The following is a 17,486-nucleotide window of genomic DNA, read 5'->3' on the forward strand; positions in this document are numbered from 1 at the left end:
AAGTTTGTTGACACAAGCGATCCAACATCGAGATGGCATCAATCTTCAAAATATTTGGAGTTGTAAGTAAAAATTTCGAAAGCATTTTGGTGGTGTGGGCACTGCATTGGCCACCCTTTTCTTTACCCTCTGTTTAAATCTTAAAATATGGCCTTAATTTCTAACTTTGGAGAAAATACTTACTTCAAAAGGAGAGTAGAGGTCTTGAGCTCCTTCTCTCACCACCAAAAACTCGTGACTGATAACCATCTCTGTGTCAGGACGCATTAAAAGTACTTTTTCGGAGGGTGGCCAAAACCTCGGTAGTCGGTGAGTTGGCCAGTCCACTAATTAGCCTGTGTAATTCTTCAGAAGCGACTTGCTTCTGAAGAATTACACCCAGCCACTAATTAGCCTACCTAGGGGGAAACATCAGTACAGGCCAACCCTCATCACGGTAGACGGGTCTATTCACTCGATATTTAATTGGTGAAACATGAATACAATTGCAACTCTAAGCATACCATTTAAAAGACTGAAGTTTCGTCAACATATTGTGATATATGAAAGCCCCATACGAACTAAAATAAGCATGTGAGCTCTTCGTAAAATATGTTTTCAAGGCAGTTTTGAAATCCAATATGGCGGCTACGTTTTTCATGGACGGTTCTCATCAGTGACGGACACCATCTTTCCCCAGCCTTCCCAGCACTCATTTGAACAATGTTAGCGTATGTATGTAACGTTTATTGATCTTACTCAAGATTGCAGTTGTAATCAGCACAATAAAACAACATTTTGTTGCCTATATTAGTGAAAGTATGAAACTTGTTATTCCCGGGGTTATGGTTGGAACTGAATTCATTCTTACCTTGTAATCGGCGGTTTTTATCCTTACTGCCATCACAACTGAAACTCCACAGTGCTTATTTGATTGTTATTATACACATTTTGGTCTCAGTTCACTCCACATTGCACTTTAAACCCGTTGCTGTTCCTGGTTTCTAAGCGCGCGCGCCATAAACACAATTACAAACAGCAGACGACGACAGACGACGACAGACGACGAAACTGCAAAGTTTTATTCCCTAAACTGTTTACTTTACTCGTTATTTAGTTTAAATTTACATTGTTATTTAAAAATTTTAATTTAATTCATGTATATTATCCCTTTTTTGCAACCAAATTACCCCGAAAAATTACAGATATTTCTAACGTAGATAAAATCAAATGTTTCTAACGTTTTCGTACATCTGGCTGAGAGAAGGGGAAGGTGAAGGAAGGAAGAAGGACAGGGGTGGCGGTGGAGGTGGGGGGAGAGGGTAGGTGGAGCTGTTTACTGGTGTGTTTCCTATCCATTTCTGGATAATGGAGTTTTGGTCTATTAGTACAAGGACAAGTGTAGTTATTCTTTACGATTAGTGATTCACGATACCCTTATAAATTACGGCACTGGGGGTAATGCACTAAAGAAAAATCTCGCTCTGTTACGAGTGTTCGTTACAGAAATAGGTATTGCCCAAAAACGTGCTTGCACTGTCTCTGAAACCCATAGTAGACATGCTGCTTAGTTGTCAATCAAGTTTTTATAACCAAGTATGTATTTTTTACAAGCTAGCTATTGAATAAATTTGTATTTTTCTCAGTCAAAACATATGCCCCTCAATGCTAACTTTCCCTCTTTTAACGACTTTCTGGTCATTGCAAATTCGGCCCCATAATTTCTTATGGTGCGAAACAGACAGAGGCCCATGGACCGAAAACGATTGCGTCACACTACGGCGATAATCCAGCAGTAAAACATCTTCATATATCCAAAAAGTAAATAATAAAGATATATATGCGCATTACGATTATAACAATTACATGTATAGCTGATAACAATCTGCACGAATAACTGGTAAACTGTTCTGCAATGACAGTTGAGTATAGCAATTATTTACAATAGGTACGAAAGTCAAGATGTCGTGACGTCATAATACAGAACTTGAAAGAACGTTCTAATTCAGAAAAATAATTACTTAAATTTGAGTCAGAGTCGAGTTACTTTTTCAATAACGAATATTTTCAAATTAATTCAATCATAATATGTAAAAATATTGATGTTTTACTACTTATTTAAAAATTAGCCAAGAGCACGCTTCTCGTCATCTTCTACCCCAACAGCTGTTTACGCCTGGCTTGTTGTTGATGAGAAATCGTGTTTCGATTGTTGTGATAAAAGTGCTCCAGCGTCTGTGGGTACAAGTGGTGTGCGGATTTATCACAGGAAATGGTTAGTTTATTGACACAAGCTACTCCGTAAACATCGAGATGGCGTCATCTTCTAAATACCTCGAGTTGTAAGTAAAAATGTTGAACGCGTTTTGGTGAGGTTTCCACTACGTTTAAGACCGTTTTCAGTACCCTCTGTTTAAATCTGTTTAAATCTTAAAATTTGGCCTTAATTTCTAACTTTGGGGAAAATACTTACTTCGAAAGGAGAGTAGAGGTCTTCAGCTCCGTTTCTCACCAACAACAAGTCGCGACTGATGCCCATCTCGGGTGTCAGACGCGTTATAATGTACTTTTTCGGAGGGTGGCTTGCATTGATGGTAGCTGGCCTGCGTGGCCTGCTGTGATGATCTACCCTATATACCTAGTAGGCTATTCCAGATCCCCAGCAATTTTATCAATAGTGTAGTCTAGTAGGCTAGGTATTCCAGATTTCCAGCATATAGCTACTACTACTAGGTAGGTAGTAATGTAGATTCCAGATTTCCAGCAATTACTAGCTATTTTGTAGGCTACACCTAGGTATTCCAGATTTTAAAAAAGGCCAATATATAAATATATATACTTCAGACTTCCTGCAACTGTATTATAGCTATACCCCAGATTTCTAGCACCTACCCTAGTACAAAAGAGGCAATAGGTAGGTACCTAGGTAGTACCTAGGCTAGTAGGTAGCTAGGTCCACAGTTCCAAATTTCCAGACAAAACCGAAACAACCTTTAGAACCTCCCCCTCCCCTCAATAAAACCCTATAACCACACGTACCTCTCTGGACGTTGATATGGCAAAAAACTTAACTAAAACACTTTACAAATATAAAATATGCTTAAAAAATATCACATTCCAGGACGTCTGGAAGGCGTGTGTTCCAGCAGCCGACAACGATGTCTTCTGGGTAGTTCTACCGGACAGGATTATGGTGGAGTTTCTTTGTCGGGAATAAAAAAAATGGCTTTTCTTTGTTTTATATCTCTAATATATTTAAAACAAACGGTAATATCTAAATCTTGTGATATTTTGTTTTCCCCAAAAAATGGCTCTTATCGGTTTAATATCTCTAATATATTCAAAATAACGGTAACACACACACACACACACACACACACACATATATATATATAAATATTATATATATATATATATATATATATATATATATATATATATTATATATTATATAAAATAGCCAAAATGTCAGAGAAAAATCCTGTGGTTTTGTTTTTCGAAACGGTTATATCTACACACAAACGTAACAAAATTATTTCCTCTTGTTTTTAATATTCAAATATAATAGACAATATTGGTATTAACTTCACAGATACGTAATAGAACGATGGATATATATATAGACCAAATATTCACACGGAAAGAGAAATCTTCGTACTACGATTTACGTTATTCGGAACGAACAAAGGCTGTTTCTTTGTTTTATATATATAATATTTTAGGAATATTGTTAATACTCCTTCCAAACTTTATAATAATATTTTATATAAGGGACAAATACACACATTAACATTTCATGCTTCGATCGAAGCAATACTTTCTCACACTTTCTACGCCATGGCACCAGCCAGTGCCACAAACAAAGGTTGTCGACGCATGTTATTTTTAGGTACATTTATGCTCGTGTTCTGTCATTTCAGGTTCAAACAGAGGGCAAAACAATGACGCAAAAAAGAGATTGTCCTATCAATCGTTATTTACAGAATAAAGCACTGGGTTTGGAGACAAATGAACTGCAAGTATATATGATAACATCGCCTACGGCTCTATACTTCACAACCGGTGGCTAAAGGTTGTGCGAAACTGCGTATTTAAAAACTATATAACCTTAAGAAGTTTTCCATATAATTAATATGAAACGTGTTACGCAAACATGGTCATGCGTACAAATAACGGGTATCGATTTAAATCGTACGTTGTTGCCAAGCCGGCTGGCTGCCACGGACCGTCCATGGCTCTGCATACTGCAAAAAAAAAAAAAAAAAAATGTCTACGATGACCTTGGCCGTGATCTGCGGACTTGCCATATCCGTCATTTAAGCTCATCACCACTTAATATAAGACTTTCCCAGCGAATAGCTTACTTTGGTGATAAAAATGGCACAAATATACGTACATTTTTCAGTATCGTGGAGTTACAGTGTAAGTAAAGGATTCAAGTGTGGAAGAGCTCCCCGTACGCCTTGCCAGCCACTAACACAAGCTCTCTAGGCTTCCCTCAGGGAACTCTTGCCAATTTTACACACAAATATACTGCCGTGACATGCAGTACGCACACGAGAGAGAGAGAGAGAGAGAGACTCCCTGCCCACCAGAGCGAACCAGCAAATCTCTGTTCAGCTGATCGTGCTACTATATGATGCCAGAGACACACAGACAAGTCTTATATTGTACCCCATAATTATCAATACGCTAACGAGGTATTTCAGAAAAAATGAACTAAACTCACACGGACATGCTCCCAACAGATAAAACACACACACATATACATATACAAACTCGGAACCATTCTCACCTACGATGATGGTCTGATCACCCAACAGTCAACAGTATATAAGTCAGGATCCTGAGTCTAGTATACAAGTGAATGTGTAACTTTCACCTGCAGGTGATGACAAGACGACACAAGCGGAGAGTGTGTTTGTGCGTTTGTTGGGGAGGGAGGGAACTAAACCAAGCAAACAACACCAGCAAATCTTACTCTTTATAAGGGCCACGCCTGATATTCAGGTCACGGGGCCATGGGTGTCAAAACAAACAAGTGAAAACGCGGCTGCCTCGAGTATGTTATCAGTTCTGAGTTCTGATAAGATATATTATCACCTACGGGAGAGGGAAGGGCTAGCTTTCACTTTGTTATGATCACTTTCATGAATGCTAAGATTATGCTAGTAGGGTTTGTTAATGTGCTTAGTAAGTGCACATTCGTAATTAAGATTCTTTTCACGTAGTATAATGAAATAAGAGGCAATTCTGCAAGAGCTTGCCTGGTCAGAAACTTGAAGGAGAACGATCAGCAATTCTAGGACTGTTGGGGATACTACGAACATTGAATGCAATAAAAATATTGCTCAAAGTTCCATTAAACGTTCAAAACAATCTGTATAAGAACTTCTTCGCTTACACACATTATTTATTAAAATTCTATGAGAACGTTTAGCAATTCTATGACTGTTGGTGATACTACGATCTTAGAATGCTATAAAAGTAATATTGCTCAAAGTTCTATTAACACGTTCAAAACAATTCTGTTAATGAACCTTTTTAGCCACACAAACACAATTAATTTATCAAAAATTCTCAGACACAACCTGAAAAAATATCTTCGATATCAACCACAACCCACTTCGAGGGAAAATATCCAATATTCTTAAAATAATCAATATGACATTCACGTCTCCTCACACTTCATGTTCTCGGTTTCATTACTCTAATTTGACAAAGTCACCACAGACAACAGTAATAAATATATAATGATATTATCGCAATCCTCTCTGGGGAATTATTCAGGATGCTGTGGACAATGCTTTGACACATCAAGGTGTTTTCCAATATGGCGACCAACTCTAGGGTGACCATACGTCCCCCTTTGAGGGAGACAGTCCCTTTTTTTGACTCTATCCCCCCAAAAATTGCGGTTTTGGGGGGACGCCCTAATGTCCACCTTTCAGACATTCTTTTTTTTTTATGTAATTACTACAATTTCCCTTAAAAATTAGAGACTAATTTTTATTTAAAATGTCAGCAATAAATAACGTCTGAATAAAAACCATGTCATTGATAAACCTGTTATTGAATATTCTTAGTGAAGATCAAATCAAGCCAAAAATACGCCAAAGAATGATGTAAGATTTTTTTTCTTTTTAAATAATGTCTGTAATTTTCCTTAAAATTTAAAGAATAATTTTCTGTTTAAAAATTCAGCAATAATGTCTGAATAAAAACACTAATTGATAGACCTTAAAATGTCTGTGATAATGTCTGAATAAAAACACTTGATTGATGTACCTTCTCATTTATCATCACCTGTAATTGAATATACTTATGTATTAAACTTTGAATTTAGAACGACTCAACATGAGTGCAAGTGCGCATGGACTTACTATATACTTTTGTCCCCCTTTCGCAAGTCAAATAAATGGTCACCCAAACCAACTCAGACGGTTGCCCAAGCCGAGCAGTTTGCCGCGTGAAACATGTTCTAGCGTAGATGCTTAATGCATTACTGTCCTAATACTATTCTCCTTGCATTTTAATACATTTTTATATGTTTATTGATGCTTAATTTCTTTTTAAATATGTGGGATCTATTCTTTCTGTATTTCCCTTTACCTCCTCTTACTTCTTCCTAATGAACACCAAATTGTTTAGAAGTTTGAATTTCAAGTCAGTGGCCCCTTTGGTGGACTTGTTCCATATGGATAGGGTTCAAATACTGAATAATAATAATAATAATAATAAAATAAATATAATAATAATAAGAATAATAATAATAATAATAATAATAATAAATAATAATAATAATAATAATAATGGACGAGTACATCAACTAAAATTAGTCTAATGAACAATGGATCTGACCACCCACAATGCAAGAGGCGCCATTAGCCAAAATGGGCGCCGTGGCTAAGTGGTGCAGCCTTCAACTCAAGTTTGTTAAGAAATAAGGACAACAGGGCGTAGGGGTAGCGACCTCACTCCCAAGGAATTAATGAAAAACCAGAAGGCTGTAGTGTCCTTCTAGTCTAGTGTCAACCTCCCAAACCCCATCCCATCCCACCAACCTAGAGGCTAAAGTATGAAATTCTCAGAGAAACTGCAAGGGAAAATAAAAATATAAAGGCAGGGACACCAAATGAATGATTCAGTAGCACAACGACACAGGATATTTTCGGCAGATAATGGAGTGGGGGGGGGGGGGCTAAGTTGCTTCACATCCTGGCCTCTGAGTCTAAAGTAAAATTTAGCCACACACCCGGTCACTGAATGTCACTACATATCTCTCTCTCTCTCTCGCTCTCTCATCTCTCTCTCTCTATATAATATATAATATATATATATATATATATATATATAGATTATATATATTATATGAGAGAGAGAGAGAGAGAGATTTTTATTTTATGTCCCACCGGCTTTCAAGATTCACCACCAGCCAGCCAGAAGCATATTATGTTTTGGCATTCTGTCCCTTAGTACCTTTGAATGACGTCATACGTTACTCAATCCCTGAAAGATGTAACAAGCAAGAACCTCCGCGTATTACGAGACCTCAAATTCTAATGGCGAATACTTGACTCACAAATTTCATAAAAGTGTATTCGTGCTCACGTTCGCCATTCTAAAATATTGGGAGCGTTTATATTAACCTTGACAAGGACGTTAGCCATTTCTAAGTACAAGGTCCCGACATTTAACGTCCATTACTCTCTTTCAATCGATAAAGAATGAAAGAAATTAGTAATATAAACACAAATACACAGACGACATCTGCATAAATCATGAACACCACACCACTACTTCCGGTTCTTTGCCAAAGTCCTACTAGTGAGATTCCTTCTCTAAATTACTAATGAATAGAAGCGTAGGAGGAGAAGTAGGAGAGTGGGAGGCTGAGATATGGTTCAACATCTCGTCCTACGAGTCCCTAAGAGTCCTATTATTTAAGGAAGAGATCCCACGGCCACGCCCCAGCATGGTAACTATGGAGGTCAGAGTTACAGGAAGCGGAGGGGACGTTCTTGTCCTTCCGCTAGTACTAAACATGGCGGAAGCTCAATGGGAATAGCCCCTCGGGGATCAAATATATCGTTTATTGATATAATTTATCGATCACACAATATAGAAACGGGTATATATAATGCTATGATTGGTGCCCCCGCCCCCAGAGGGGGATAGTACTAAACCCGGCGTCCCAAGGAGCTTCCGCCATGTTTAGTACTAGAACCTGGAGTAGTAGGTGACACTTAGCTAACGAATCAAAAATGGCAGCCAGTTCATTATTACTTAAACGTTATCACGTTCCATGATTCCTCGTAGGAAGTCTGGTGATTAAAGATAATACTTAAATAGGAAAAAAGCGCTTAAAACTGACTTCCTTTATATATCTAGGAAGACTTCAAAAAGTGGCCCTTTTAAACTGAAGGTTAATGTGTGACTGGCAAGGTTATTATGCATGTTTACAGCGAGTCGGCCATAGTGCCAACTATTATATATATATATATATATATATATGATATACTATATATATATAAGATAAGTATAATATATATCATAAAATACCTTTACAGTCGATACAGCTTTTAAGGTAAAGAAATGCCGTTATGTATCGGAGTACAGGTGGGTGGGTGGGGGGATATGACAGTTATACATTCGAACTTAAAGGGGCAGGGGGATGGGGATGGGGAAGGGGATGGGGAGGGAGGACGAACGGGGACGGGGGTGGAGCTCGGGGGGGGGGGGGGTGGGGGGGGGGGGGGGGGGGGGGGGGAGAAAAGGGTTGCAGATTATGTCGTATATGAAGGAGAACTTTAAAACTATTCATGCTTCGCTCGCCGGCCATCAAACTTGTCCTTGAAACCTTTGCCAAATCATCTTCCTCTGCTCAGTCATATATCATTATTATTGCTATATTACTATTATTATCTTTACTATTATTATTATTATGGCTATTAGTCAGTAATCGAACCCTATTCATACGGTACAAGACCACCAAAGAGGCCACTGCCTTGGAATTCTTTAAGCTTTCAAATAATACTATGGTGTATAGGAATAATTAAGAAGTAAAGTGAAATACAGAAAGAATAGATCCCACTTATGAAAAAAGGAATAAAAAAAATAAATTAACAACTCGATACATAGATAAAAAAAAGTATTAAAATGCAAGTAGAATAGTATCAGTAGATCAATGTCCATAAAATAACAACACTAATGTGTGTATCAAGTCGAAAAAATAACCTTTTACGAGAACAATAATTTTTGGTCTATTAAACAAGGTTACATAATGATTAATATTGCAGAATATCTGAACAATAATCATTGGTCTATTAAGTAAGGCTACATAATGATTAATATTGCAGAATATCTGAACAATAATCATTGGTCTATTAAGTAAGGCTACATAATGATTAATATTGCAGAATTTGCAGAATATCTGAACAATAATCATTGGTCTATTAAATAAGGCTACATAATGATTAATATTGCAGAATATTTGAACAATAATCATTGGTCTATTAAGTAAGGCTACATAATGATTAATATTGCAGAATATTTGAACAATAATCATTGGTCTATTAAGTAAGGGTACATAATGATTAATATTGCAGAATATTTGAACAATAATCATTGGTCTATTAAATAAGGCTACATAATGACTAATATTGCAGAATATTTGAACAATAAAATCTTGTCTATTAAATAAGGCTAAATAATGTCTAATATTGCAGAATATCTGAACAATAATCATTAGTCTATTAAGTAAGGCTACATAATGATTAATATTGCAGAATATCTGAACAATAATCATTAGTCTATTAAGTAAGGCTACACAATGATTAATATTGCAGAATATCTGAACAATAATCATTGGTCTATTAAGTAAGGCTACATAATGATTAATATTGCAGAATATCTGAACAATAATCATTAGTCTATTAAGTAAGGCAATATAATGATTAATATTGCAGAATATCTGAACAATAATCATTGGTCTATTAAATAAGGCTACATAATGATTAATATTGCAGAATATTTGAACAATAATCATTGGTCTATTAAGTAAGGCTACATAATGATTAATATTGCAGAATATTTGAACAATAATCATTGGTCTATTAAGTAAGGCTACATAATGACTAATATTGCAGAATATTTGAACAATAAAATCTGGTCTATTAAATAAGGCTAAATAATGTCTAATATTGCAGAGTATTTGTCGATTATATAAGATATTTCACCAGGGACATCTGACAATGAAATAAATCACCACCTCATAAAGTTCAGTGGAATATTACCATTGAGTTTAGGCCTATGGCCAAGCGCTGGGACCTATCAGGTCATTCAGCGTTGCTGGAAAGGAAAATAGAGAGTAGGTAGGCTTGAAAGGTGTAACAGGAGGGAAAACTTTATGCAATTGCACAATGAAATAACTGTTATGGAGAGTGTGGATAGCAAGATGGAAGAATGGAACGGGGTTGCAGCTAGGGTGGCAGAAAGGACGCTTTAAAGAACCTTTAGTAATGCCTACAGGCTCCCAAACGAGGTGCACTGACGGCAGTATACTTCCCATTTAAAAATAGGTGATGATAATCTATTTCCAGCATCGATCATTGTAACCTTAATACGCAAATGCTGGTAGTAATGCTGTAAGACTAAACATGGCGGAAGCTCTCGGGGAAGCCATGATTAGTACTAGTATCATATACACCTATTTATATATATATTGCGTCCTCGACCAATTATTATCCTAATAAACGGTATTACGATGAAAAGTAATTCTCAACGAATACACGAACCAACACAAAGAGAGAAGCAACCCACAGCAATCCAACCAGACGTGACATTTATTAAAGCCGTTAAAATGTTACGCCTTGTGTTAACTCGGTACAACCGCTTTGAACGGGATTTGAAACGGAGGTATTGTGCCGTCAGTGCACCGCACGCGGTGTACTGTAAGCATATATTGAGGTTTCTTTGCAGCCTCAAACCTATCGTTCCTTTTACTGTATCTCCATTCATATATCTTACTTCTATCTTACTCCCCACCCTCTTCCAATCATTGTTTCATATTGCAACTTCTTTGATGTTTGTTATTGTTACGCCTTTAGGCATAAAATGTACTATACAACTTGATGTTTACAAAAGTAAGTTTTCCTTTGTTTAATAAGCGAGATATCCTGTTTAACGATCTCCCTTGACTTTCTCTTAATTTCTAATGAGCACAGTATTCTTTGGAAGCTTGGATTTCAAGTCAGTGGCCCGTTTGGTGGGCTTGTTCCATATGAATAGGGTTCATCTTCTTTATAATAATAATAATAATAATAATAATAATAATAATAATAATAATAATAATAATAATAATAATAATAATAATAACAACATCTAGGTCAACTTCCTTCAAGGTAGGAATAAGTAACCTACTTTCCAAACAAGGGGGAGGAGGGGATGGGATCCTAGACCTATAATACACACTCGAGGTCATGGGAATATATTATAAGTCTAACAGTGACGACGGTTCAAGCCTACTATTATATGTTTATCATTTAGATTTTACGCGTTTTTATAAATTTATTCATAAATATTAAGCTTCACTATCGTTCAATATCGAATTCACTGTTTTTTTTTTATTGTTCTATTGTAGCCCTGAAGAAGTAACATGATGTTAAGAAACGTGTTGGCGAATAAATGTTATTCTAATTGAAAAACTGGCTGTCTACTAGTCACCTATCCTTGAGATATATATATATATATATATATATATATATATATATATATATATATATATATATATATATATATATATATATATATATATATATATATATATATATATATATATATATATATATATATATATATATATATATATATATATATATATATGTATATATTATATATATATATATATATATATATATATATATATATATATATATATATATATATATATATTTAAAAAATCACAGTAGATGCACGTGACTTCATAAATAAGCGAATTCCACAGAAAAATGATAGCTTTAAAATTCCTAGAATTTTAAAGCTTTTTAACATAAATGTTGTTTTCAGTAATATTAATGTCAAGAGTTTAGTAATCAAAAATTCTCCTAAGGATCTTCCAGGCTGTATATATGAAATTCCTTGCAAAAAGTGTGATAAAGTCTATTATGGACAAACCGGTAAATCTCTTTCACAACGTCTCAAACAACATCAATATTCTGTGAGAACTGGGCAAATATCGAATGCATTAATTCGTACATATAGAGAGATTTAGACCATCCTATTAACTGGAGTCAATCAAGAGCCTTAATCCCATGTAATGACACAGTTAAAGGAATATCATTGAATCTTGTTTCATCAAGTCAAATAATAGAAATGTTCTAAATTTAAGTCTCGGTTTATTTAAACTTGATGCTTTCATAATGAAAAAAGTTGTAGATAAATATAAGCAACAAAATTAATATATTCAGTTTTTACATGTTTTGGACTGTAAAGAAACTTTGTAATTTCGGTTAGGGTCAATCTGTTTAGGTTTGTGACCGTGTGATATCCGATAATCCTGGATTATCTCTTTTAATTTTTGCCCTTTTGACAATAAACATCTGGTATTCTTGATCTTGTGTTGTACCCGAGACCTTTCTCTCCAATTGTTCTTCATTAACTCCTTGACGATGTCTGAGTAAAGACGAAAGCGCTTGGATTTCTGACTATCATTTTCCTGTGGAATTCGCTTATATATATATATATATATATATATATATATATATATATATATATATATATATATATATATATATATATAAACTTTTGAGTTCAAACTCCTGACGGAAATACAGTTGCATTAAATTCACAAAAGCCACGCCCTTCCAATATCTCTCCTTTTTTTCTCGACTTGTTTTTTCCTGGCCTGGGCTAGTATTGGGCAGCAGGCTGTCCCTTTTTTTAAACTTATCTTTGACCTTGGAGAAATGACAAGGCTTGATCTGACCCCCAGCTTACTTGAGACGCATGTAAGATTTTTCGCTAACGCACAAGTTGTAAGTATTATATTCGTAACTTTTAACGTTGATTAAAACTTGATCAAATCTATGGTCAAATAGAGCGCTGTTTCACTTAACGAAAATTAAAATAAATAAGCTGTATTTTATTAAAGTTACCAGCACATTATTTATTATTGACATTTTAATTCTAATAAATAATTCATAAATATCCATCCTATCCTCAAATTCCTGTAGTTTTACCTCAACGCGAAACACCTTTTTTTCAGACCTTTTTAGGCTCTTCCATAGATCTTTCCTAACCCCCAACAGAAGAAGAAGAAGAACAACAACAAAGTACTTTGTAGGCTTACTCCCCGAATAATCGAAAACTTTCAAAACTCCCCCCAGGCAGAACGAGAGAGAGAGAGAGTTTCCTTGACTGTATATACAACGACTGTTGTTGCTTCGTCGATTCATATACCTGGCATCGCAGCTTCAAAGGAAACAAGCACAGTCTCTTAAACACTTGGACACATTTTAATTTCTGGGCCAATAAGAAAATAGCACAGACTTTCAAAACGACATTTCACTATCTGCATATAACATTTTTTTTTGTACCATTTGAATAGTAGTACTATTTTAGACACGAATCACTAGCAGGGATGAATTCACGTACTAAGAATTGAGTAATAAATTACGAAAAATAACCTAATATCTGTCAGCACCACATTTGTAACATTATTAATCTTTATTTTATAATTATTATGATGACATCTACACCATAATAAACCTCACACATCACGGCTTGGAAATCACTGCACATATGGAAAAGTAGAAATCACTTTATAAGTAATTAAGCAAAATACATATTCGTCACAACATATGCTGAAGGAGAAAGTGCACTATAATGCAGTCACTGTACACATAATGGCGAAGAATAACGAGTCACTATTAAGACAAGAAATCTATCTGAAGGAGAAAAATTCACTATAATGCAATCACTGGACACACATAATGGTGAAGAATAATGAGTCACTGTTAAGACAAAAAACTGAAGGAGAAAATGCACTATAATAAATCTCTGTACACGTTATGGTGAATAATAATGAATCACTGTTAGCAATGCAATCACTGGACACGTAATAGTGAATAATAATGAGTCGAGAAAATGCACTATAATACAATCACTGGACACACAAAATGGTGAAGAATAATGAGTCACTGTTAAGACAAAAAATAATAAAATTGAAAGAGAAAAAGCATTATAATGCAATCACTGGACACGTAATGGTGACGAATAATGAATCACTGTCAAGACAACAAAAAATAAATTGAAAACAGCAGCAGAAAGAGACGAATAATATTCAGAAAATACGAAAACAGACAGAGAGAGAGAGAGAGAGAGAGAAGAGAGAGAGAGAGAGAGAGAGAGCACCGCACAGCACTAACCTGCACACGTACTGCTGAACGCGAACAGCTCTTCTTAGCAACTGCTGCCTACTGGCGCCAATCATGGCCTCGTCGAGTGAGAATCACTTTCACCAGAGGGGAGGGAGGACCTTTTCAGAACGATAGGATGCCACCAGTCAGGGACGTCGATGATCCTGCCTGCGTGCAGCCAACAGCCTGTCTCTCTGCCTGTCTGTTTGTCTGTGCCTGTACAGCCTGCCCCAACAGGATACGTGCGTGATTCAGCAAAAACGGAAGAGCTCGCTACAGGGGGTCTCGTACTTCGACGAAGACTTCCGACGCCGCGAGGAATGATGAACCTCTCGTATTTTGTTCTTGGATTCCCGCTTGTCTTGGGACGACACCGAAGCGCTGAAGGCGGGCATTAATGGGTAGGATGAAGGGGGGTAGGGGGTAGTTTAGGATTTAAGGAAGGAATAGAGACTTAATCGAAAGGAGGAATGAGGGAGATAAGCGAGATGATTTTATATGAGGAGGAGGTGAATGTATGTGTTGCTGTGAGTTCGTCTGGTGAGTGAGTGTGCCGGCTATGAGACTGTATGATGCCCTTAGAATAGTTCTCCCTCCTCAGGGCCAAGACTGCTGCGTTGCCAGGGACAGCAGGAGGAGGAGGAGGAGGAGGGAGAAAGGACGAATGACGAAGGGGAAAATATGTTGAATATATTTCAGGACGATAGATCATTAAGAGCTTGAATATGCTAGAGGCTAGACAAATAATTTGGCATTCGAGATACGAGGACAGTTTCAAGAATCTACGAGAGAGGAGAGAGAGAGAGAGAGAGATTCGTAATCACACGTCTTTGTGTCTGGTTATTTATTTTCAGTCAGAGTCACAATCTTAATAAATTCGTCATTATATTGCTATGAATCTACATCATCGCTAATGCAATTACTGCCAAATCCATCTTACAGAAACACTGGAATCCGTTTTAAGATTATTATTATTATTATTATTATTATATTATTATTATTATTATTATTATTATTATTATTATATTATTATTATTATTATTATTATTATTATTATTATTATTATTATTATTTTCAGTATATGAAACCTATTCACAAGGAACAAGCCCACCAAAGGGCCCACTGACTCGAAATTCTTCAACCTTCCAAAGAAATGTCTGTTCCAACCTCACACCGCTTAAGACCCCCAACACTGCAGCAGGAACTGATCATGACAGAGCCACTCATTTTTCATTGGCCAGGGGGAGACGCGAACCCCAGCGCTATCTGGGTGGCATGGCACGACACTAACCACTATACCAGCTGACCAGCTATCCAACAAAGAGGATTTTCTCTTATTATAAGCTGAACAATTGAGACAATCTTTATGTGTTGTACCCAATACAATGGACGGACCAGATTTTTTTATTGAAAGTATTTAGACAATATCAACAAAGCTGTTTCTATAATTTGCCAGAAAGGAAGCACAAACAAAAGATAAAATAAAAAAAAAATAGCAGACGACAGGACCTTAATAAAAGATTAAATAGACAGAGACGTATTTGATCTTACATCTTCCATCATACACGGTTCACGAGAGAGAGAGAGAGAGAGAGAGAGAGAGAGAGAGAGAGAGAGAGAGAGAGAGAGAGAGAGAGAGAGAGAGAGAGAGAAAGTGGGTTTTCTATATATATATTTTACATATAATATATTATAATAATATATATATATATTAATATTACATATATATATATATATTAATATTATATATTATAATATATATATACATACTAATTATAAATTACATAGATATTGTAAACATTATAGGAATAGTGCATGTATCTTTACACTGAACTAATAATCTTGGCTCTCAAGAAGAGAGAGAGAGAGAGAGACTCACGTTCTGCAACGTGCAAACCAACGTGATTGCAAATCTTGCGATTATATTTTTTATGCCCTCGTTGCATAATGCAGTCTTACATTCTTATTTTCGCTTATTTTTCTTATTTCAACTTATGTTTTGGTATTCGATTGATAAGATGTGGTCAAGGTATTATTAATATTTTTTTTTTGTCACCCAGTCTTTGTTTACATAAACGTCTTTCCCGCTTAGAAAGAGATGATTATTATTATTATTATTATTATTATTATTATTATTATTATTATTATTATTATTATTATTATTATTATTATTATTATTATTTTTGGTCTTTCAGTCCTCCAATTCGACTGGGTGGTATTTACAGTGTGGGGTTCCGGGTTGCATCCTGATATTATTATTATTATTATATTATTATTATTATTATTATTATTATTATTATTATTATTATTATTATTATTATTATTATTATTATTATTATTATTGTTGTTGTTGTTGTTAAAAAGGATGGCAGAATTAAGCGAGTTAATTTTATATATTGTTTTTTCTATTTTCCTTACAATTCGCTTCTCAGGCTCAGCGATGTTTCTGAGTAACTGGCAATATTCATATTGGGAATTTTCAAAAAATTGTAAATGCTGAAGGAATCTTTTATTAGAACAGGATATCAGGTCCAGGTCAAGCAGGGGTCGTCGTCAGTGCCGGTATTATTCCGTAGGCGTAGTTCAGTTCGGGCAGGGGTCGTCTTTGGTTTAAGGGCTGGTATTGGTGCTGGTATAGCTGTATCACGTGACGTTTCGACCTTCTCGTAGGTCATCTTCGAGAAGGTCGAAACGTCACGTGATACCAGCGATACCAGCACCAATACCAGCCCTTAAACCAAAGACGACCCTGGCCCGAACTGAACTACGCTTACGGAATAATACCGGCACTGATGACGACCCCTGCTTGACCTGTACCTGATATCCTGTTCTAATAAAAGATTCCTTCAGCATTTACAATTTTTTGAAAATTCCCAATATGAATATTGGCCAGTTACTCAGAAACATCGCTGAGCCTGAGAAGCGAATTGTAAGGAAAATAGAAAAAACATATAAAATCAACTCGCTTAATTCTGCCATTCTTTTTAACAGAATTTGCCTAAAAGAGGGTCTTCTACCAAAAATGTTATTATTATTATTATTGTTGTTATATTATTATTATATATTATTATTGTTATTATTATTATTATT

At 35.6% G+C, this 17,486-nt stretch overlaps 1 protein-coding gene across 1 annotated transcript in view; it reads right to left on the reverse strand.

The window, feature by feature from the left end:
* The window catches only part of LOC135203495 (uncharacterized), a 40,151-nt gene extending 25,193 nt beyond the window's left edge, over positions 1-14,958 (reverse strand). The window contains exon 1 of the mRNA XM_064233222.1: positions 14,406-14,958. Within this exon, the coding sequence (XP_064089292.1) occupies positions 14,406-14,470 (65 nt within the window). The 5' untranslated portion in view covers positions 14,471-14,958. The remainder of the gene's footprint in view (positions 1-14,405) is intronic.
* Positions 14,959-17,486: the final 2,528 nt, after the last annotated feature.

Source organism: Macrobrachium nipponense, chromosome 36, assembly GCF_015104395.2.
Source record: "Macrobrachium nipponense isolate FS-2020 chromosome 36, ASM1510439v2, whole genome shotgun sequence".
NCBI lineage: Eukaryota > Metazoa > Arthropoda > Malacostraca > Decapoda > Palaemonidae > Macrobrachium > Macrobrachium nipponense.